This window comes from Hyperolius riggenbachi, chromosome 2, assembly GCF_040937935.1.
Source record: "Hyperolius riggenbachi isolate aHypRig1 chromosome 2, aHypRig1.pri, whole genome shotgun sequence".
Classification (NCBI taxonomy): domain Eukaryota; kingdom Metazoa; phylum Chordata; class Amphibia; order Anura; family Hyperoliidae; genus Hyperolius; species Hyperolius riggenbachi.
In genome coordinates this window covers 467,123,988-467,147,675 of record NC_090647.1, presented here as the reverse complement: position 1 = coordinate 467,147,675, position 23,688 = coordinate 467,123,988, and the positions used below count along the sequence as shown (strand labels likewise).

Genomic DNA, 23,688 nt, shown 5'->3' with positions numbered 1-23,688 from the left:
CCCGCTGATCGTTGGCCAAGGCACTGGGTGAGGCTGTACACATGTTAGATTCTTAGCAGATATGGTCGCTATCGGCCACCTCGCCCAAGTTTCGTCTAGTGTGTCTATGAAGTTTAAGCCTCTCTTTCTTCAGGAAATCATGTACTTCAGACCCTCTTACACTGTCCCTGCCCCCTCCACTTGCATTTACATACTACCCTGTTTCCAAAGTGCAGGACAGGCATTGTTCATAGCTGCCATATTTCTCTACATTTATACTGAGAATGTAGCAGGAATGGGAACAGGAACAGGAAGAATGGCAAGAAGACCTCAGTTATAGAATCCACAAGAGGTATAAGAATTGTCTCAGCCTGCCAGATTATACCAAACACTGGAATGCCATACTTGGTTGTTCCTAACAACCATATCCGTAATTTAAAGAATGGACTGCCAATCATGTGCCATATGGTTACCAACAAACATACATGAGGAATCCGGTAATTATTCCACTTACTCTCCTTCTAAAGGCTCTTCTAGTAAGATGTCCACCACAGGCTGCCTTTGTCCTATAGGTTTGGTGATCCTAATGGGATGAGGAGAGCTCAGTTTCTGTTCTTGGTTTCCACGTAATCGATCTGAAATAAAAAGCATGTCAAAGTGGCTCAGGCACTTTCTTACATTTAGGGCCTGATGCACTAACCAGTGGTAATATTGCTGGTTGGTGACAGCGCGCAGCTATATTATCGGTACAACTGTCAGCAGTGCATGTTGGCTGGATGGTGTAATGGTTAAGGGCTCTGCCTCTGACACAGGAGACCAGGGTTCGAATCTCGGCTCTGCCTGTTCAGTAAGCCAGCACCTATTCAGTAGGAGACCTTAGGCAAGTTTCCCTAACACTGCTACTGCCTATAGAGCGCGCCCTAGTGGCTGCAGCTCTGGTGCTTTGAGTCCGCCAGGAGAAAAGCGCGATATAAATGTTATTTTTCTTGTCTTGTCAGTGTACTGCGAATTACGCTATTAGTGCAACGTGTAGTACTCAAGTAACTCGAGTGTTGTTACAGCAACATGTAACTAACACGCATTACCGTGGAAACCCTTGCAGTACTCTAGTATAGTGCCCCACACTAATAATGCTAATAATGTATTGCGTGGCACACTGGAGATGAACTGCTTCTGGTAATTTGTCCTGTAACTGGCAATAATATCAGTTAGCTTTAGTGAAGTGCAAATATGCATTCAAAGGGCATCAAAAGACATCAGAGAGGTCTCAGTGTTTCATATTCATTTTTCAGCGTGTTTAATGTTTTAGCGGAAAAATTTGGGGGGAGTATAGTCCCACTTTAAAGGAACTCTGTTACAAAAATCTTAAAATGTAAAATACGAGTCTACATGAAAAGGGCGCCGGTAAAAAAGGGCGCCTGGTGGAGCCCATATATATACCAACTTCGGCTACAAAAAAGACGCTTGGTGTAGCCCATATAAAAACTTCGGCTACAAAAAAAAAAAAGGCGCCTGGTGTAGCCCATATAAAAACTTCGGCTACAAAAAAACTCCGGGATGTGTTAATTACTATTCCCCCTCCAGGCCGCCATGGATAGTGGGAGAATGAAATAATTCGGCTTCCAGCACTTGTAGCCCATATAAAAACTTCGGCTACAAAAAAAAGTCAATAATATGGGCTACAGAGGGGCACCTTACTGTAGCCGAAAAAAATATGGGCTACAAAGGGAAGCCCACTTGTAGCCTATATGAAAACTCGGGCGCCCTTTTCTACACCTTGTAGCCCATATTTCCAGAAATAACATTGATGTCTATGGCGGCGCCCTTTTCATACAGGCAGCTCGGGCGCCCTTTTCAACCGATCCTGTAAAATACATGTAACCATATATAAATTAGAAGTGCGTTCCAGAAGACGTGGAGCTGCTGGTCAGCCTTCAGGGAATCAGAGGAATTTGAAGCAGTGGTAGCAAATGATGGACAGAAGAGGGCTAGACGAGGTCGTAAAATAGCCCCTAGTACTTGATATGAACATAACTTGGAAACGAAAGCAATAGGTGCATAGATGTAAATTGAATAGAGTGAAAAGGTCACATACCTCAGTGAAGGAAGACAGAGGGGCGGGGGAGAGGCGGAGATACGCGCGTGGGGCAGGGCTGCAGCGGTTAGCCCTGCCCCAACCAGGAAGCGCTCCCCCGCATTACGGAAGGCATTTGGGGGATCAGGGACCCCCGTTAAGCCGCGGGATAGTGGCGGTTTAGCAGGGGCACACATGCCCCTGCTAACTCTGAGGTCTGAAGCGAGATTTATTCTCGCTTCAGACTCTCTTTAAATGCAGGTATAGAGTTTGCCATAACGACTTCCTGTGGCAATGCATTCCACATCTTAATCACTATTACTGTAAAGAACCCTTTCCTAAATAAATGGCTAAAACGTTTTTCCTCCATGCGCAGATCATGTCCTCTAGTCCTTTGAGAAGGCCTAGGTACAAAAAGCTCATCTGCCAAGCTATTATATTGCCCTCTGATGTATTTATACATGTTAATTAGATCTCCTCTAAGGCGTCTTTTCTCTAGACTAAATAAACCCAGTTTATCTAACCTTTCTAGGTAAGGGAGACCTTCCATCCCACGTATCAATTTTGTTGCTCGTTATATTGTTGTTTGTAATAGCTGAACAAATTGACTTTATTCTCAAACTCCATATTGTACTGTTTCGGCTTGTCTTGCTAAATAAAGATTTAAAAAAATAAATAAATAATAAGTGCGTTTCTTCCACAGTAAAATGAACCATAAATTACTTTTCTCCTATGTTGCTGTCACTTACAGTAAGTAGTAGAAATCTGTCTGACATTACTGACAGATTTTGGACTAGCCCATCTTCTCATTGGGGTTCTCAGGGTTTACTTTATTTTTAAAAGCACTTAGTGAATGGCAGTTGCTCCATTCAACTGCCAAAAAAGTGTGCAGTGAGCACGGAGGCTGGCCAGCATATTTGTATAAATCTTTTTCAGGGAATGTCTTTATAAAGAATAAAGGCCATGCTGAGAATCCCCTATGGAGAGTTGGACTAGCCCAAAACTTGTCGGTAATGTCAGATTTCTACTACGTACTGTAAGTGACAGAAACATAGGAGAAAAGTCATCTATGACTCATTTTACTCAGGAAGAAATGTACTTCTTATTTGTATGGGTTTTACATTTTAAGATTTTCATGACAGTTCCTCCTTAAGGGCAACATTGGTCAAAGTGTGCATGGGGGTTCATACAAGAGAGAAGTAAGATGTGCCTGAATTTAACCTTATGATACAGTTTATCAATAAATGGCCATATCACAAGAATGACACACTTGCAGCCAAACTAAAATCTCCTGAGTAACTAAACAGACATTAGACCACCACTTGTGAAACCTAACAATGACCTTTTAACCTTCCTGGCGGTAAGCCCGAGCTCAGCTCGGGCTATGCCGCGCAGGAGGCTTTTTCAGGCCCTGCTGAGCCGCTTTGCACAATTTTTTTTATTACACGCAGCTAGCACTTTGCTAGCTGCGTGCAGTGCCCGATCGCCGCCGCTCCGCCGCTACCCGCCGCACAATGCCCCCCCCCCAGACCCCATGTGCAGCCTGGCCAATCAGTGCCAGGCAGCACTGAGGGGTGGATCGGGACTCCCTTTGACGTCACGGTGTCGATGACGTCATCCCGCCCCGTCGCCATGGCGACGGGGAAGCCCTAATGGAAATCCCGTTTAGAACAGGATTTCCTGATGGGCCTGATCGCCGGAGGCGATTGGAGGGGGTAGGGGGATGCCGCAGCTCAGCGGCTGTCATGTAGCTAGCGCTAGGCTAGCTACATGATTAAAAAATAAATCAAATTGTAAAAAAATAGTGCTGCGCTGTCCCCTGGCGATTTTAATTGACAGCCAGGAGGGTTTGTAGCCAGACACTTTATGTATACTGTATTTAATCATTAATATTTACCCTTTTCTTCTTGTGCCCAAAAGTCAGGGTCTGAATACACTATCTTGTGAAACCTCTGCCGAACTGCTTCTTGATATTTCTAAGAATAGAACATTGGATAAAACGCAAAGCATTAGAGAAACGCAAAGACAGCATTTTACACTTCAGCCAAAGTCACAGTTACTAACAGCGATGATGTGCATACTACTGTGGGAAGTCAAATAGCAAATCTGCATTGATTTAAGGACTGCAGTTGAAATGAATCTGTAGCGTATTTAAAAAAACAAAAAAAATGATTCTCACCTAAGGAGAGGGAAGGCTCTGGGTCCTATAGAGCCTTCCTGTTCTCCTGCTGGTCCCCGCGTTCCCCCACAGGCTCCTCTGTTTAAATCTCCCGCTGCTGGAGACTTCGGCAGTCTTCAGAAGCGCTTGGGCTTCTGAGGACCGGCGGCTCTATACTGCGTTAGCGTGTGAGAGAGAGGGCTTGCGTGTACACACTACGCAGCGGCCCATCTTCGGAAGCCCGAGTGCTTTGAAGACTGCTGAAGTCTCCCCAACTCTAAAGAGAGCAGTCCACGACCAATTGGTCATGGACTGCTAACCTATGGGGGAGCCTATGGGGGAACATGGACACCAGCAGGAGAACAAGGAAGGCTGTATAGGACCCAGAGCCTTCCCTCTTCTATGGGGAGCACATTTTATATTTTAAATTACGCTTTAGATTCCCTTTAACGGGAAGTTACCTGAATATCAGTCTGGTTTGGGGGACATTCTGGAGAAATGTATTGGGTCCCACTGTGTGAGATGGATATTGTACAGCACAGTCTGCTTTTTTAGAGGGGAAACAAGAAGTCTAGCACTACTGTACTGCATCAATGAAGATAAAAGCTAGAAGTGACAGATTTTTAACAGATATTTGACCAGAATTCAGGTGACGATTGATCAATATCAAGTGGCAATACAGGTAAACGATTGTCATCAGAAAGATACTGATCCTGGATTGAGCATACAACTATAAAGGGGCCCATACACCTAACGATCACAGTGATCGAATCGGCTGTGAAATCGCCACGCACACCGCTGACAGAACGATTGATTTCCGGCCGAAATCGATCGTTCCCTTCGATTCCCGCCAATCCGTCCGTGTGGAAGATTTCTCTCGATCGCCGGCGGGTCGGGAGTGCGTTGATAGCGGCATTCGAATGCCCGTATACATTACCTGTTCCGGCCGGCACGAGTCCCCTGGTCTTCTTTCCGTGCTGTCTTCTTTCCGTGCTGGGTTCCGGACCGGCTGCAGTAGCGCCCTCTACTGTTTAAACTTCCCCTGGACAGGAAGTTCAGTAGCTGCAGGAACGGTCTGGAGCCCGGAGCGGAGAAGAAGACAGCTGGGACCAGGGGACTCGCGCCGGCCGGAACAGGTAATGTATGCAGGGTAGGGGGGGCAGCTCCACAGATTGTGATCGGTTTCAGGCTGAAATCGATTCACAATCTGTTTGCAGTATAGGTGGCCATACGATCCCTCTCTGATCAGATTCGATCAGAGAGGGAGTTAGGGCTGGTGCACACCAAAAACCGCAAGCAGATCCGCAAAACGCTAGCAGATTTTTAAACGCTTTTTTTTATTTTTATGAGGCGTTTTGCTAGCGTTTTGCGGATTGCTGCTGCGGTTTTCAGTATAGTAGATTTCATATATTGTTACAGTAAAGCTGTTACTGAACAGCTTCTGTAACAAAAACGCCTGCAAAACCGCTCTGAACAGGCGTTTTTCAGAGCGGTTTGCGTTTTTCCTATACTTAATATTGAGGCAGAAACGCATCCGAAATCCAAAAAATGCCTCACCCAGGCATTTTTCGTTTCTGCAAAACGCCTGCCGCTCTGGTGTGCACCACCCCATTGAGATACATTGACCAAGCAGATCCGCAGCCGCAAGCGGATCTGAAAACGCCCAAAAAGCCGCTCGGTGTGCACCAGCCCTTACAGTGGGTTGCAAAAGTATTCAGCCCCCTTGAAGTTTTCCACATTTTGTCACATTACTGCCACAAACATGCATCAATTTTATTGGAATTCCACGTGAAAGACCAATACAAAGTGGGGTACACGTGAGAAGTGGATCGAAAATTATACATCATTCCAAACATTTTTTACAAATAAATAACTGCAAAGTGGGGTGTGCGTAATTATTCGGCCCCCTGAGTCAATACTTTGTAGAACCACCTTTTGCTGCAATTACAGCTGCCAGTCTTTTAGGGTATGTCTCTACCAGCTTTGCACATCTAGAGACTGAAATATTTGCCCATTCTTCTTTGCAAAACAGCTCCAGCTCTGTCAGATTATATGGACAGCGTTTGTGAACAGCAGTTTTCAGATCTTGCCACAGATTCTCGATTGGATTTAGATGTGGACTTTGACTGGGCCATTCTAACACATAGATATGTTTTGTTTTAAACCATTCCATTGTTGCCCTGGCTTTATGTTTAGGGTCATTGTCCTGCTGGAAGGTGAACCTCCGCCCCAGTCTCAAGTCTTTTGCAGTCTCCAAGAGGTTTTCTTCCAAGTTTTCCATGTATTTGGCTCCATCCATCTTCCCATCAACTCTGACCAGCTTCCCTGTCCCTGCTGAAGAGATGCACCCCCAGAGCATGATGCTGCCACCACCATATTTGACAGTGGGGATGGTGTGTTCAGAATGATGTGCAGTGTTAGTTTAACGCCACACATAGCGTTTTGCATTTTGGCCAAAAAGTTCCATTTTGGTCTCATCTGACCAGAGCACCTTCTTCCACATGATTGCTGTGTCCCCCACATGGCTTGTGGCAAACTGCAAACGGGACTTTTTATGCTTTCTGTTAACAATGCCTTTCTTCTTGCCACTTTTCCATAAAGGCCAACTTTGTCCATAGGACAACTATTAGTCATGCACTGTACAGAGTCTCCCACCTGAGCTGTAGATCTCTGCAGTTCGTCCAGAGTCACCATGGGCCTCTTGACTGCATTTCTGATCAGCGCTCTCCTTGTTCAGCCTGTGAGTTTAGGGGGATAACCTTGTCTTGGTAGGTGTACAGTTGTGCCATACTCCTTCCATTTCTGAATGATCGCTTGAACAGTGGTCCGTGGGATGTTCAAGGCTTTGGAAATCTTTTTGTAGCCCAAGCCTGCTTTAAATTTCTCAATAACTTTATCCCTGACCTGTCTTCTGTGTTCTTTAGACTTCATGGTGTTGTTGCTCCCAATATTCTCTTAGACAACCTCTGAGGCCCTCACAGAGCAGCTGTATTTGTACTGACAGTAGATTACACACAAGTGCACTCTATTTAGTCATTAGCACTCATCAGGCAATGTCTATAGGCAACTGACTGCACTCAGACCAAAGGGGGCTGAATAATTATGCACACACCACTTTGCAGTTATTTGTAAAAAAAATGTTTGGAATCATGTATGATTTTCATTCCACTTCTCATGTGTACACCACTTTGTGTTGGTCTTTCATGTGGAATTCCAATAAAATTGATTCATGTTTGTGGCAGTAATATGGCAAAATGTGGAAAACTTCAAGGGGGCCGAATACTTTTGCAACCCACTGTATCTGTTGGTCGAATATGATGGCAAATCAACCAGTGTATGGCCACCTTTAGTGCATGTGTAACTGAAAAGAGAGAGATTTCCAAGTCTATATGCAAGAACACTATTGTACATCCTGTTACGGCCAGCAAACTATGTCATAAAAAGACATCTGAATAATCCTGGTTGGCCTTGGACATATTAGAAGGTAAATTGGCAATCATACTTTGTGGGCACTGTATTTACATTTGATTAAAATCTTACTTCTATCTCCTCCATCCTCTCAATCATGGCCTTCAAGTGGTTATCTTGATGTAAGAGGTTTGCATACTCATTGCCATCAAACGAATCGAATTCTTGTAGGCTCTTGAGCTCTGTTCCTGGTAGGGAGACTGTTGGGCTCTTTGGCTACAAATCAAAGTGATCAAAAAATAACATTTGAGGAAAACATTTTATTTATCACACAACACCAAATGTGCTGTCTCTCTACAGTCATGGCCAAAAGTTTTGAGACTGTCAAAAATATTAGTTTTCACAAAGTTTGCTGCTAAACTGCTTTTAGATCTTTGTTTCAGTTGTTTATGTGATGTACTAAAGTATAATTATAAGCACTTCATGCATTTCAAAGGATTCTATTGACAATTACATGAGATTTATGCAAAGTGTCAGTACAGTATTTGCAGTGTTGGCCCTTCTTTTTCAGGACCTCTGCAATTCGACTGGGCATGCCCTCAATCATACTGCACAATCTGGGCGTAATAAATGAAGAAAGAATAATAAGAAGCTGAATAAGAACGTCTGACTGTTGTGTAGATCACTTAATTTCAGTCTCATCATTAAAAAAAATCTTATCTGTATACTTGTTCTGGATCAGTCATTCCAAATATAGAGGCAGAGGATCGGCACAACAGTATACGATATTTAAAAAGCAATGGGACTTTCCATGTACCTCTCAGTTTAGGATTTCTTTAAAGCTAATGGGAGTCTTAAACCCTCCCTTCCCTACCCCCCCCCCCCCAAATAAGAACCAGATACTTACCTAAGGAGAGAGAAGGCTCTGGGTCTTAATGAGCCTTCCCTCTCCTCCCCTGGTGCCTGTTCCAGCACTGGCTCCCCCGTTTAAATCACCCGGCGTGGAGCCAAGTCCTCCCGAACACAGGCGGCTCCATACTGCACAATCACGAGAGCACGCGCGAGAGGGCGCTCCTGCATGCGCAGTATGGATTGGCCTGTCTTCCGAAGACTTCCGAAGCCTCCCTTCAGCAGCGGAGAGAGCAGTATTTGACTAATTTAGTCAAATCCTGCTATGGGGGAGCCAGCGCTGGAACGGGCACAGCGTGAGGAGAGGGAAAAAAAAATACTCACCTCAGGAGAGGAAAGGCTCTGGGTCCTATAGAGCCTCCCCGGTCTCCTCACGGTGCCTGCGTCCCCCCACATGCTCCCCAGTTAGTAGTCTCCAACCGATAGGTCAGAGACTGCTCTCTTCTGCTTCTAGTGGGCTTTGGGAGTCTTCAGAAGCACTCGGGCTTCCGAAGATGGGTTGCTCTGTACTGCGTAGGTGCCCCCTCACGTGCACCCGGGTATTACAGAGCTGTCTGTCTTCAGGATCCCGAGTGCTCCCAAAGACTTCCAAAGCCTCCCCCGGCAGGAGATATGAACCAGGAAACCAGCGCTGAAATGCGGGGATTGTGAGGAGAACAGGAAGGCTCTATAGGACCCTTCCCCCTCCTTAGGTGAGTATCATGGTTTTAATTTTTACTTTTTTATCACCTAAATTATATAGAATTTATTTCAGTTAATTTTAGCATGCACCAGTATTTTTTTCTTGGCTTGCGCATTGAAATATTGTTAACAGTCAAAACTGACCCAATATTTCCATGAACCTAAAGCCTGGTACACACATTCAATTACAATTGGCCAATCACTGAACAATGATAACACCTCCATGTAGTATGAAGGTCAACAGATATTGTATACTATAAGCAGATGCTGTAGGTAAACCCTCACACTACAAGGTGGTGGTAAAATTGGCCAGAGATTGGCCAATCATAATTGAAAGTGCAGGCTTTAGTCAGGGAACTGTCCACACACTAGGTCTCCAGTTTCATGTTTTATTCTCATAGTGTGATAGATATATATATATATATATATATATCTCCATGGCAAACACCACGTTGAAACTGAGAACATTCAAACTGCTTAACTTCTCTTTTCTTTCTGGACAAGATGTGGAACAAAATACAGGTTTGACAAGCAGAACGGCCTAACGTGTTTCACACCAGCATTCTGGAGCACACACTCGGCAGGGATTCTATTTCCCATATGGTATCACAGAATTGGACATACTACATGGTCTACAACTGAGTTTATGTGAATTTCATGTGCCTCTTAGGAAGCGGCTTTTTGCCGTGAAACACGTTAGGCCGTTCTGCTTATCATACTTGTATTTTGTTCCACATCTTGTCCAGAAAGAAATTAAGAATATGCAAAAATAAAGTGATACCTATTTAAAAGTTGATTCAATGTGTGAACTTCTTAGCTTAGAATATACTATATATTTACACTAGCTGATGACCCGGCATTGCCCGGGTATGTATTTGGCTAGTGTTGGCTCTGCCCACTTTTTCTAACCCTAACACATAAACACTCAATGACTAAGCTTGTGAGCTTTTGGGTGTTTGGTATCAATAATTTGTATATTCCCATAGAAATTAAACAATTCAGATTGGCGGTTTGTGACTCCGCCCCTTTCCAGCATTTGATCCCCAGTCACCCAATGACCAATTGTAGCAGGTTTGAGGCATCTGCTATTAACCCTTCTGGCGGTATGAAAAATTCCACCAGGAGGCAGCGCGTCAGTTTTTTTTTTTTTAGATCATGTAGCGAGCCCAGGGCTCGCTACATGATAGCCGCTGCTCAGCGGCATCCCCCCGCCCGCTTCGATCGCCTTTGGCGATCTCTGATCAGGAAATCCCGTTCAAAGAACGGGATTTCCTGGAGGGCTTTCCCCATCGCCATGGCGACGGGGCGGGATGACGTCAGCGACGTTGTGACGTCATTGGGAGTCCCGATCCACCCATCGGCGCTGCCTGGCACTGATTGGCCAAGCAGCGCACGGGGTCTGGGGGGGCGCGCGCCGCGTCGGATAGCGGCGATCGGGCGCGGGGCGGCGGCGATCGGTGTGCTGACGCAGCAAGCAAAGTGCTAGCTGCGTCCAGCAAAAAAAAAAAAAATTAAGTAAATCGGCCGAGCAGGGCCTGAGAAAACCACCTGCGCGGCTTAGGTTAAGAGTGTAAAAATGGCAGCAATTTAAATATTCCCCTTGAAAATCAACAGATGAATTATGATTGGCTATTATAGGCTCCACCAACTTCCCTGAATATTAATCTCAGTCACCCAGTGATCTGGGCAGTTTGAGAACCCTGCTATTAACAGTGTAAGAAGGCCTGCAGTTTATATTTTCCCAGTGAAATTCGTTTTTGGTTTTGCCCACCTTTCTGTAACCTGGACACACAGTCACTCAATTACCAAGTTTGTGAGCTTTGGGGTCCTTGGCATCAATTTGTATTTTCCCAGTGAAATGAAACAAATCTGATTGGCTGTTTGTGGCTCCACCCCTTTTCTGAATTTGAACCCCAGTGGCCCAATGACCAACTGTACCAGGTTTGAGGCTTGTGCCATTAACAGTGCAAGAATGTCAGCAATTTTAATATTCCCCTTGAAAATCAACAGGTGAATTGTGATTGGCTTTATTAGGCTCCACTTTTCTGAATATTAATCCCAGTCACCCAGTAACCAACTGTGCAAAGTTTGAGAACCTTGCCATTAACAGTGAACAAGGGCTGCAATTTACATTTTCCCAGGGCAATCTGTTTTTGACTTCACCCAGTTTTTGTAACCTTGATACAGTCACTCAATGACCAAGTTTGTGAGCTTTCGGGTTCCTGGTATCAAAATTGCGTGAATGGAAGCAGTTTATCCAGCAAATAAATCTGATTGGCTGTTTGTGGCTCCGCCCCTTTAGTGAATTTGTTCCCCAGTCGCTTAATGACTTAATGACTGTAGCAGGTTTGAGGCCTGTGCCATTAACAGTGTAAGAATGGCAGCAATTTCAGTATTTCCCTTGAAAATCAAAAGGTAAATTTTGATTGGCTGTTGTAAGCTCCACCTACTTTTCTGAATATTAATCGCAGTCATCCAGTGACCAACTGTGTCAAGTTTGAAAACCCTGCCTTTAACAGTGTAAGAATGGTTGCAGTTTATATTTTCCTATGTAAAAAAATTTAGTTATTGGCACCACCCACTTTTTCTAACCTTGACATCCAGTCACTCAATTATCAAGTTTATAAGCTTTGGGGTCCTTGGTATCAATAATTTGTGTATTCCCATTAGAATTACACACATTTGATTGGCTGTTTGTGGCTCCGCCCCTTTCTGATTTTGAACCCCAGTCATCCAGTGACCAACTGTACCAGGTTTGAGACACCTGCCATTAACAGTGTAAGAATGGCAGCAGTTTAAATATTCCCCTTGAAAATCAACAGGTGAATTTTGATTGGCTGTTGTAGGCTCCACTCATTGTCCTGAATTTAATCCCAGTCACCCAGTGACCAACTGTGCAAAGTTTGAGAACTCTGCCATTGACAGTGTAAGAATGGCTGCAATTTACATTTTCCCAGTAAAATTTGTTTTTGGCTCCACCCACTTTTTTGTAACCTGGACAGACGGTCACTCAATGACCAAGTTTGTGAGCTTTCAGGTTCCTGGCATCAAAAATGTGTGAATGGAAGCAGTTTATCCACCAAGGAAATCTGATTGGCTGCTTGTGGCCCCAGCCCTTTAGTGAATTTGGACCCCAGTCACTCAATGACCGACTGTGGCAAGTTTGAAACCTCTGCCATTAACAGTGTAAGAATGGCAGCAGTTTCAATATTTCCCTTGAAAATCAATAGGTGGATTTTGATTGGCTGTTGTACGGAGCCAATCAAAATCCACCTATTGATTTTTAAGGGGAATCTTAAAGGGAACCTTAACTGGCGAGGAAAAATAAATTCACTTACCTGGGGGCTTTCCCAAGCCTCCTGCAGCCGTCCGGTGCCCGCGCCGGTCCTTCGGTGCTCTCCGGTCTCCCTCCGCCGCTAAGTTTCGTTTTCGGACGACTGCCAGTCGTCCTCGGGCCACTTCCGCATTCCTCGTCGTAAACTGCAGTAAAGCGCGTCCGCATGACGCGTTTGGCGTCTGGCGTCATGCGGACGCGCTTTACTGCAGTTTACGACGAGGAATGCGGAAGAGGCCCGAGGACGACTGGCAGTCGTCTGAAAACGAAACTTAGCGGCGGAGGGAGACCGGAGGGCACCGAAGGACCGGCGCGGGCACCGGACGGCTGCAGGAGGCTTGGGAAAGCCCCCAGGTAAGTGAATTAATTTTTCCTCGCCAGTTAAGGTTCCCTTTAATGTCATTCACCCAGTGACCGAGTGTGGGAAGTTGGAGAACCCTGCGATTAACCGTTTAAGAATGGCTGCAATTTACATTTTCCCATTGAAAATAAATGGCTGAAATTTGATTGACTGTTTTATGCTCCGCCAACTTTTCCTGGATTTGTAACCTTGGTCACCAAGTCACCAACTGTGCCAAGTGTGGGAACTCTGGCTTGATTACTGTGAGAATAGCAGCCTTTTACATTTTTTCCATTGACATGAATTGGTGAAATCGGATAAGCTGCTTCTAGCTCCGCCCAGGTGTGCAGGGGGGACTCGAGACCCCCAGAACATATCCCAGGTAGTAAGGAATCTGTATACCAAGTTTCGTTCAAACGGTCGAGCAGTTTTCGAGTGATCGATACATACATACATACATCCTATTTTATATATAGATACACACACACACACACACACACACACACACACACACACACACACACACACACACACACACACACACAGCAGAGCATAAAACTTTTTAGCTTCAAAAGAGATTATATATATATATATATATACATACATAATATTATATATACACACACACACACACACACACACACATATATATGGATCTACTTACCTGGGGCTTACTCCAGCCCCAGGCAGCCGATCCATCCCTTGCCACAGCTCCGGGGTCCCCTCCGTTGAAGATGCCGACCTCAGGAGCTTGGCTTCTTCTGCATCTGCGCGCAATCGCGATTCTGTGACCTGGAGGCCACAGGAGCACGATCGCGAGCAGAGCAGCCGCACGCAGGTGCAGAAGAGCCAATTGTCGCTGCCTAGCCAGTTACCAAGACCGATACCAGGCAAAGGATGGCAAGGAACACAGCGGTACTCATGGGGCTGGAGGAAGCCCTGGGTAAGTATAAAATCTTGCCCATCTCAAGTTTCCTTTAAGACAACTGCACAATGAAAATCAATTTAAATTCAGAGTTTTACCTGTTCTCTGGATGCATTTCTGTTTTCATACTCGTCAACTGCCAACCTTTTTGCCGTGTGAACCTCTTCCCTATTCAGTAAACAGGATAAGACAAATAAATCAGACTTCTCAAGTGCCATGGCATTCATGTGTAGAACAATTACTTAGAATACTGTATATACTCACGTATAAGCCTAATGTGATGAAAAGTTACCCCCTCAGCTTATATGCGAATCAGTGGAACAGAACTGATTGTGGAGCAGGCTTTGTTACTGGCAGAGGAGCATGAGGATCATGCACTAGTGATCCTGCTCTTGCCAGCTGGGTCCGTGCCCCTGCCCTCCTCCCCATCTCCTGCAACATGGTGTGCAGAGTACACTGCTCAAGACTACCTCTGTCCCCTGGCTTGTAAATTGGAGCGTTCAAGCAAAGTGTCAGCGGTACAAAGATCTGGGATTCTTTCTGTGCGGCAGTCGCTGTCTCTCACATCTATGACACCATCTAGTGGCATCTTGAGACACAGCTATATCATCCTTGGGGTACAACTGGCTATGGGGAGGGGGATTGACTTGTACTGGGGGCACATCTGGCTACTGTGGAGGGGGATATACTGGGTAGCGGGCTTATACATGAGTCAATCACAGTTTCCTGGTTTCTGGGGGGAAAGTGGTTGCCTCTGCTTTTACGCAGGTCGACTTATATGCGAGTATATACGGTATGTTTTGAATCAGGATGATACTATTTATTGGCTAGCTTAGAAGAAGAGAGTAAGCTTTCAGCTAATAAGCATTCCTCAGACTGTATTCCTGTATGCTGACAAGATGTTAGATCAGGCAGCTTAGTCATTAAATGTCAGTCAGTAAGTATCATCCTGATTCAGAACGGATTCATGGTACAATTCTCTAGCCTTTTTTAAAGAGAGTCTGAAGCGAGAATAGATCTCGCTTCAGACCTCATAGCTAGCAGGGGCATGCGTGCCCCTGCTAAAACGCCGCTATAGCGCGGCTTAACGGGGGTCCCTGTCCCCCCCAAACCCCCTCCGTGCAGCGGGGGAGCGCTTCCTGGTTGGGGCAGGGCTAACCGCCGCAGCCCTGCCCCATGCGCGTCTGTCAGACGCGTATCTCCGCCTCTCCCCCGCCCCTCTCAGTCTTCCTTCACTGAGAGGGGAGGGGAAGAGGCGGCGATGCGCGTCTGAGGGCTGCAGCCGTTAGTCCTGCCTCCAGGAAGAAGATTACCAGCGACCATTTTACGACCAACGTTTGCGGGGGGTGGGTTGGGGGTGAAGGGACCCCCGTTAAGCCGCGGGATAGCGGCGTTTTAGCAGGGGCACACGTGCCCCTGCTATATATAAGACCTGAAGCGAGATTTAGTCTCGCTTCAGTGTCTCTTTAAGTCGTGACACATCACGGCAAACATTTAGATCTCCGTCACATGTCACGTATATATAATGGAACAATATTTATAATAATCCGATCACTGAAAAGAGTGCATTTTCCTGAATACACTTGAAAATGAAGCCCAGAACCTTTCATGAATAGGATTAAAAAAAAGTAGATTAGTCATATTTATAACAGTTTTTCCATGGCGGACACCAAAATGCATTCATCTATTGAAAGATATACTCATGCTTACTTGGGGACATATAATGCAGAATATAAATACTGGGAACCCAAGAAATTGGGAGATGAAAAAAAAAACAAATCAGAGTATAATTTGTACTTTCTTACCTCAGATTCTGTATATGAGCAATTTCCTTTCTGTAGAGATCATCCAGATGCTGCATCCTTTTTCCCATTTCAGACTCCAGCCAAGCTAACCTTCCAAAGAAAGGCAAACTAGCTTAAAGAGAATCTGTACTCAAATTCTCACAATAAAAAGCATACCATTCTATTCATTATGTTCTCCTGGGCCCCTCTTTGCTGTTTCTGCCACTCCCTGCTGCAATTTTAGCTTGTAACCACTTTACCCCCGCGTGTACGTATTTCTCCGCCCCTTTTTCCATCCTTTAAAAACCAGGGACGGAGAAACACGTACTTTCCGCATTCCCGACGCTGCCCGCGCTCCCGCTCGTAAACACGCCGCCCGCCGCTAGTAAACACGCCGCCCGCTCGCCCAGAGATCAATGAACGGGAAAATCCATTCCCGTTCGTTGATCTAAGCCCCGCAATGATCAGCTGCTCTCCTATGGGCAGCGCGATCATTGTGAGAAAAAAACTCACGTGTCCAGCCTCCTTCTACTTCCTCCAAGCTTCCGGAAGGAAGCTTGGAGGTCGCATTAAAACAAAAAGTTACTGTGGCCATCTTGTGGCCAAATAGTAAACTACACCCTACACATTTTTCACATACAAATAAATGACTTTTACACATAAAATTAACTCATTACCTCCCACACTCCCTATTTTTTTTTTTTTTGTAATTAAAAAAAAATTAAAAAATTTACAATTAAAAAAAATACATAAATAGTTACCTTAGGGACTGAACTTTTTAAATATTTATGTCAAGAGGGTATAACACTGTTACTTTATAAACTATGGGCTTGTAATTAGGGATGGACGCAAAACTGAAAAAAATGCACCTTTATTTCCAAATAAAATATTGGCGCCAAACATTGTGATAGGGACATAATTTAAATGGTTTTATAACCGGGACAAAAGGGCAAATACGTTTCATGGGTTTTAATTACAGTAGCATGCATTATTTAAAAACTATAATGGCCGAAAACTGAAAAATAATTATTTTTTTCCCCACATTTTTCCTATTTTCCCATTAAAACACATTTAGAAAAAAATAATTCTTGGCATAATGTCCCACCTAAAGAAAGCCTAATTGGTGGCGGAAAAAACAAGATATAGTTCATTTCATTGCGATAAGTAATGATAAAGTTATAGATGAATGAATGGAAGGAGCGCTGAAAGGTGAAAATTGCTCTGGTGCTCAGGGGGTAAAACCCCTCAGTGGTGAAGTGGGTAATTGCCAGTTTTAGGCATTGTTTACAAACAAAAAACATGGTTGCTAACCAGCATGTGATAGGCTGAGAGAAGTTCAGTCTGTGACTCATACAGAGCCTGGAGGGGGCATGGAGAGGGTGTGTATAACTTCTACCTATCACAGCAGAACAGCACATTCCTGCCTGAGCTGACAAAGGAAAGAAGATTAGATTATATAACAGAGATAATACAGCCACTGTGCAACTAGGAAAGGCTGCAGTAAGACAGACCACATTAGAACAGGTATAGGAACTTATAGGATAGAAGAAATAGAAGAAATAAGGATGAAAATTGTTACAGTCTCTTTAATGATAAAACTGTACACTATGCTACACATCCATATAATCTTCAGATGTTAGCAAAATTTCATGCAGAGCTGAGCCTAGGAGTACATAGTTTTATCAATACCTGTGTCACATGCCAGTGTTTATTACATATGAGTGGCTCACCAAAGCTGTCCATGATAGAAATACCAGGCTGGATGTGTGTCAGCATGATACAGGAGGCAGTATTTATTTTATGGATCAATTATACACAACTTGTCTCTTCCCAAACATTTACCTTTCCCCAGCGTTCTTTTGAGACAGGTAATGTCGCATAGACATATGAGAGATGCAGAAATGACCTACAAGAGTTGCCATGCTAGTTATTAGCAGGATTTATGAGTTTTATTTAATTCAACACATACCTTGAAGCTTCTTTTGTCCTTGTGTCTTCATTTAGAGTTTCTGCTTCCTTCAGCAAGTCAATTTCACTGCATAATCTAGAAGGTGAGACAGAGGAACTTTTCCTGTCCTTGTTCCAGTTGGCTCTGCACAACATAAAAAGGCCAATGTACAGTTAGTGTACAAAGACTGTATATGTAAAGCCAGCCATCACATTTCACCAAACTCATGAGGGAAACATTACCCAGAATTAGTGAACAAACAAAGAAATGAGGATTGGCTCTTAGGTGCATGGAAAAGAGTAGAAAAAATGCTTTATTATATAAATCACATATATTAGAACACTACACATAAATCCCCCCTAAAATACATTTAAACCCATAAAAATGTGTATTCCTCCTCAACACTTGTTCCACCTAAGGGGGCTGCAGTCCCCCAAAAAACTAAGTTGTTAGTAGGTACAGAGTCCTTTTACATAATTACCCATAATTACCCAGAATTAATTATTATTATTATTGTGTTGGGTGGACTGCTATGGGGACAGCAAACATGCAAAATCATGCTTTTCCTTGGAGATGGTGAAGATAATTAATAATGGGCAACACAATGGCCTTGCAGTGCTAGAGTTCCACGTTCAAATCCCAACCAGCACACCACATAAAGGAGGTTGTATGTTTTCTCCATAGTTGTCAGTTTTAACCCTGGGCACACCAGTTTCCTCTCAAATTTAAAAACATACAAGACAGTCACAGGAAAATGGCCAAAGAGTGTTGAACAAATGCTACATTGTTAACTTAACTGATAATATTATAAATTACAGGCTCTGCAAATAGCTGTGCAAAACAATGCATCAAGAAACAGGGGAGCAACCCCTGTGAAACATGTTGCAGTTCAATAAACACTTTTACCCAACTGTTTGATTGCTCCTATCTGTGAACAGCAGGTCACCCCACTTATCACAGAACAAACTAACTGGTTCCTTATTCACACAGCTAAATTTACAGCTACAGTCCTGGCCAAAAGTTTTGAGACTGTCAAAAATATAAGTTTTCACAGTTTGCTGATAAACTGCTTTTAGATCTTTATTTCAGTTGTTTATGTGGTGTACTGAAATATAATTATAAGCACTTCATGAGTTTCAACGGCTTTTTATTGACAATAACATGATATTTATGCAAAGAGTCAGTATTTGCAGAGTTGGCCCTTCTTTTTCAGGACCTCTGCAATTTGACTGGGCATGATCTCAATCAACTTCTGGTCCAAATCCTGACTAATAGCAACCCATTCTTTCATACTCACTTCTTTGAGTTTCTAAGAAATATTTGGTTTTTGCTTGTCCACCCGCCTCTTGAGGAATGACCACAAGTTCTCAATGGGATTAAGATCTGAGGGGTTTCCAGGCCATGGACCCAAAATTTCAACATTTTGGTCCCCGAGCCACTTAGTTATCACTTTTGCCTTATGACATGGTGCTCCATCGTGCTGGAAAATGCATACCAAACTGTTGTTGGATTGTTGTAAGAAGTTGCTGTTGGAGGGTGTTCTAGTACCATTCTTTATTCATGGCTGTGTTTTTTGGCAAAATTGTCTGAGTGAGCACACTCCCTCAAATGAGAAGCAACCCCACACATGAATGGTCTCAGGATGCTTTACTGTTGGCATGACACAGGACTGATGGTAGCGCTCACCTTTTCTTCTCCTGACAAGCCTTTTTCCAGATGCCCCAAACAATCGGAAAGGGGCTTCATCGGAGAATATGACTTTGCCCCAGTCCTCAGCAGTCCATTCACCATACTGTCTGCAGAAGATCAATCTGTCCCTGATTTTTTTTGGAGAGAAGTGGCTTCTTTGCTGCCCTTCTTGACACCAGGCCATCTTCCAAAAGTCTTCGCCTCACTGTGCGTGCAGATGCACTCACACCTGCCTGCTGCCATTCCTGAGCAACCTCTGCACTGGTTGCACTCCAATCCCGCAGCTGAATCCTCTTTAGGAGACAATCCTGACGCTTGCTGGACTTTCTTGGATGCCCTGAAGCCTTCTTAGCAAGAATTGAACCCCTTTCCTTGAATGATCCCGTTCAGAACGGGATTTCCTGCTGGGCTTCCCCGATCGCCATGGCGACGGGGCGGGATGACGTCACCGACGTCATGGACGTCAGAGGGAATCCCTATCCACCCCTCAGCGCTGCCTTGCACTGATTGGCCAGGCTGCGCAAGGGGTCTGGAGGGGGGGGGGGCGGCGCGGCGGGTAGCGGCGAATCAGCGGCGATCGTAATATGCACGCAGCTAGCAAAGTGCTAGCTGCGTGCAATAAAAAAAATTATGCAAATCGGCCCAGCGGGGCCTGAGAAATCCTCCTGCGCCGGCAAGGAGGTTAATGACAGCAATGAAATGCAGTGGAAAGTTTTTTTTTGGGGTGATTCAGTTAATTTTCATGGCACAGAAGGACTATACAATTCATCTGAACACTCTTCTTAACATTCTGGCATAAATACAAATCGCTATTATAAAAACTTAAGCACCAACTTTTCTCATTTTCAATATTTTTGACAGTCTCAAAACTTTTGGCCAGAACTGTAACTCCCACAGACTCTCTCTACTGATTGAAGTAATCTACACTGCACGTTAAGCCCTGTCGGAGATCGCTTCAGTACAAAGTCTGTACGCGTATTCAGCTCCAGTGGAATTCGTCATGCGTACAGATTTACGCCACCACTGGCTCCGGACCATCCTAGCTGAGCCCCAGCAAAGAGGGACACAAGCCTGCATGCTGGTCATCTACAGTGGTTCTCCATCCAATGAAACCGAGGGAGACCGGACCTCTTTGGGCACCTCATACTGCATAATATCTATTATGCAGTATGAGGTGCCCAAGAAGTACCCGAGGTGACATAAGATAAACATGTGTGTGTAAGTGCCAAGCTCACAAATAATTGGGCTGTGTTCCTTTTCTTTTTCTGCCAAAAACTGTTAATATTTCAAGTATTCAAGTGACAGTTTCTCTTCAGCCGGGCCCTAGTCAGACCATAGTGCAACCCTCATTAATAAGGTTTAAAAGCCGTAAAACACTTTCCTGGCAGAAAACAGCTTCTGAGTGCAGGAGATAGGTAAAAAGTCAGAAGTTTATATAGGCTCTGGGCCTCTTGAAAGACTGTCACTGACCAGTGACAGTAAAACATTACATCTAGTTTTTAAACATAAAATGTAACTGCGATATCTAAAAAAAAAAAAAATACAGTTGTATAGCTCATCAATTTATTTTCACTTTAATGTGTGGCTCTTCTTTGTCTTACCCATTAATACTTTAACACTTCTGTTTACAAGAATGGTTGCACTTGACTATAGACTTCTCTGACTGCACCTTAAAGAGAAACCATCTCCCTACTACCCTTCATGACCTAAAGGTACTACAGAATGCTTAAAAATGTATAACAGGGAAGTTGTGGTCTGTGTGTTGTTTTAATGAGAATTGCAACATGTCCTCTCAGTGAGAATTGCTGACATAGCAAAAGGCAGAGGTGTCAGTGGGTTCTCTGAACATGCCATATTATAAAGCATTCAAAGAAAAGTAAGCCAGCACTAGATCTTCCATCATCCTTCCACCCATCTGTCTAATGATAGGTGGGAGAAATATCTCTGTAAAAGACAATGGTTTGATTTTTTTTTACACACAATTGTCCATTTACAGAGATATTTCTCCCACTCAGCATGGGTATGTGTAAAAATACACCCCAAAACACATTATACTACTTCTCCTGAGTACGGCGATACCACATGTGTGGCACTTTTTTGCACCCTAACTGCGCTAAGGGGCCCAAAGTCCAATGAGTACCTTTAGGATTTCACAGGTCATTTTTGTTTCAAGACTACTCCTCACGGTTTAGGGCCCCTAAAATGCCAGGGCAGTATAGGAACCCCACTAATGACCCCATTTTAGAAAGAAGACACCCCAAGGTATTCCGTTAGGAGTATGGTGAGTTCATAGAAGATTTTATTTTTTATCACAAGTTTGCGGAAATTGATTTTAATTGTTTTTTTTTTTCACAAAGTGTCATTTTCCGCTAACTTGTGACAAAAAATAAAATCTTCTATGAACTCACCATACTCCTAACGGAATACCTTTGGGTGTCTTCTTTCTAGAATGGGGTAATTTGTGGGGTTCCTATACTGCCCTGGCATTTTAGGGGCCCTAAACCGTGAGGAGTAGTCTTGAAACCAAATGTCGCAAAATGACCTGTGAAATCCTAAAGGTACTCATTGGACTTTGGGCCCCTTAGCGTACTTAGGGTGTAAAAAAGTGCCACACATATGGTACCGCCGTACTCAGGAGAAGTAGAACAATGTGTTTTGTGGTGTATTTTTACATATAACCATGCTGGGTGGGAGAAATATCTCTGTAAATAACACATTTTTGATTTTTTTTTTTTTTACACACAATTGTCCATTTACAGAGAGATTTCTCCCACCCAGCATGGGTATGTGTAAAAATAGACCACAAAACACATTATACTACTTCTCCTGAGTACGGCGATACCACATGTGTGACACTTTTTTGCAGCCTAGGTGCGCTAAGGGGCCCAACGTCCTATTCACAGGTCATTTTGAGCCATTTGTTTTCTAGACTACTCCTCACGGTTTAGGGCCCCTAAAATGCCAGGGCAGTATAGGAACCCCACAAGTGACCCCATTTTAGAAAGAAGACACCCCAAGGTATTCCGTTAGGTGTATGGTGAGTTCATAGAAGATTTTATTTTTTGTCACAAGTTAGTGAAAAATGACACTTTGTGAAAAAAAAAAATCAATTTCCGCTAACTTTTGACAAAACATAAAATCTTCTATGAACTCGTCATACACCAAACAGAATACCTTGGGGTGTCTTTTCTAAAATGGGGTCACTTGTGGGGTTCCTATACCGCCCTGGCATTTTACGGGTCCAAAACCGTGAGTAGTCTGGAAACCAAATGTCTCAAAATGACTGTTCAGGGGTATAAGCATCTGCAAATTTTGATGACAGGTGGTCTATGAGGGGGCGAATTTTGTGGAACCGATCATAAGCAGGGTGGCCTTTTAGATGAGAGGTTGTATTAGGCCTGATCTGATGGATAGGAGTGCTGGGGGGGGGGGGGGGGGGGGTGACAGGAGGTAATTGATGGGTGTCTCAGGGGGTGGTTAGAGGGGAAAATAGATGCAATCAATGCACTGGGGAGGTGATCGGAAGTGGGTCTGAGGGGGATCTGAGGGTTTGGCCGAGTGATCAGGAGCCCACACGGAGCAAATTAGGGCCTGATCTGATGGGTAGGTGTGCTAGGGGGTGACAGAAGGTGATTGATGGGTGTCTCAAGGTGTGATTAGAGGGGGGAATAGATGCAAGCAATGCACTGGCGAGGTGATCAGGGCTGGGGTCTGAGGGCATTCTGAGGGTGTGGGCGGGTGATTGATTGCCCTAGGGGCAGATAGGGGTCTAATCTGATGGGTAGCAGTGACAGGGGGTGATTGATGGGTAATTAGTGGGAGTTTGAGGGTAGAGAACAGATGTAAACACTGCACTTGGGAGGTGATCTGACGTCGGATCTGCGGGCGATTATTGGTGTGGGTGGGTGATCAGATAGCCCGCAAGGGGCAGGTTAGGGGCTGATTGATGGGTGGCAGTGACAGGGGGTGATTGATGGGTGATTGACAGGTGATCAGTGGGTTATTACAGGGAAGAACAGATGTAAATATTGCACTGGCGAATTGATAAGGGGGGGGGGGGGGGTCTGAGGGCAATCTGAGCATGTAGGCGGGTGATTGGGTGCCCGCAAGGGGCAGATTAGGGTCTGATCTGATGGGTAACAGTGACAGGTGGTGATAGGGGGTGATTGATGGGTATTTAGTGGGTGTTTAGGGTAGAGAACAGATGTAAACACTGCACTTGGGAGGTGATCTGACGTCACATCTGCAGGCGATCTACTGGTTTGGGTGGGTGATCAGATTGCCCGCAAGGGGCAGGTTAGGGGCTGATTGATGGGTGGCAGTGACAGGGGGTGATTGATGGGTGATTGACAGGTGATCAGGGGGATAGATGCATACAGTACACGGGGGGGGGGAATCTGAGGGGTGGGGTGGTGATCAGGAGGGAGCAGGGGGCAGTTTAGGGTATTAAAAAAAACAG

At 44.5% G+C, this 23,688-nt stretch overlaps 1 protein-coding gene across 7 annotated transcripts in view; it reads right to left on the bottom strand.

The window, feature by feature from the left end:
- Window positions 1-23,688, bottom strand: part of KIAA0753 (KIAA0753 ortholog) — a 290,703-nt gene that overhangs the window by 4,520 nt on the left and 262,495 nt on the right. For all 7 annotated transcript variants that reach the window (XM_068270192.1, XM_068270189.1, XM_068270191.1 and 4 more), the window contains 6 exons: window positions 17,562-17,684; window positions 15,614-15,703; window positions 13,907-13,976; window positions 7,752-7,895; window positions 3,951-4,029; window positions 494-614 (listed from right to left, as the gene is read on the bottom strand). In XM_068270192.1, the coding sequence (XP_068126293.1) occupies window positions 494-614; window positions 3,951-4,029; window positions 7,752-7,895; window positions 13,907-13,976; window positions 15,614-15,703; window positions 17,562-17,684 (627 nt within the window). The remainder of the gene's footprint in view (window positions 1-493; window positions 615-3,950; window positions 4,030-7,751; window positions 7,896-13,906; window positions 13,977-15,613; window positions 15,704-17,561; window positions 17,685-23,688) is intronic.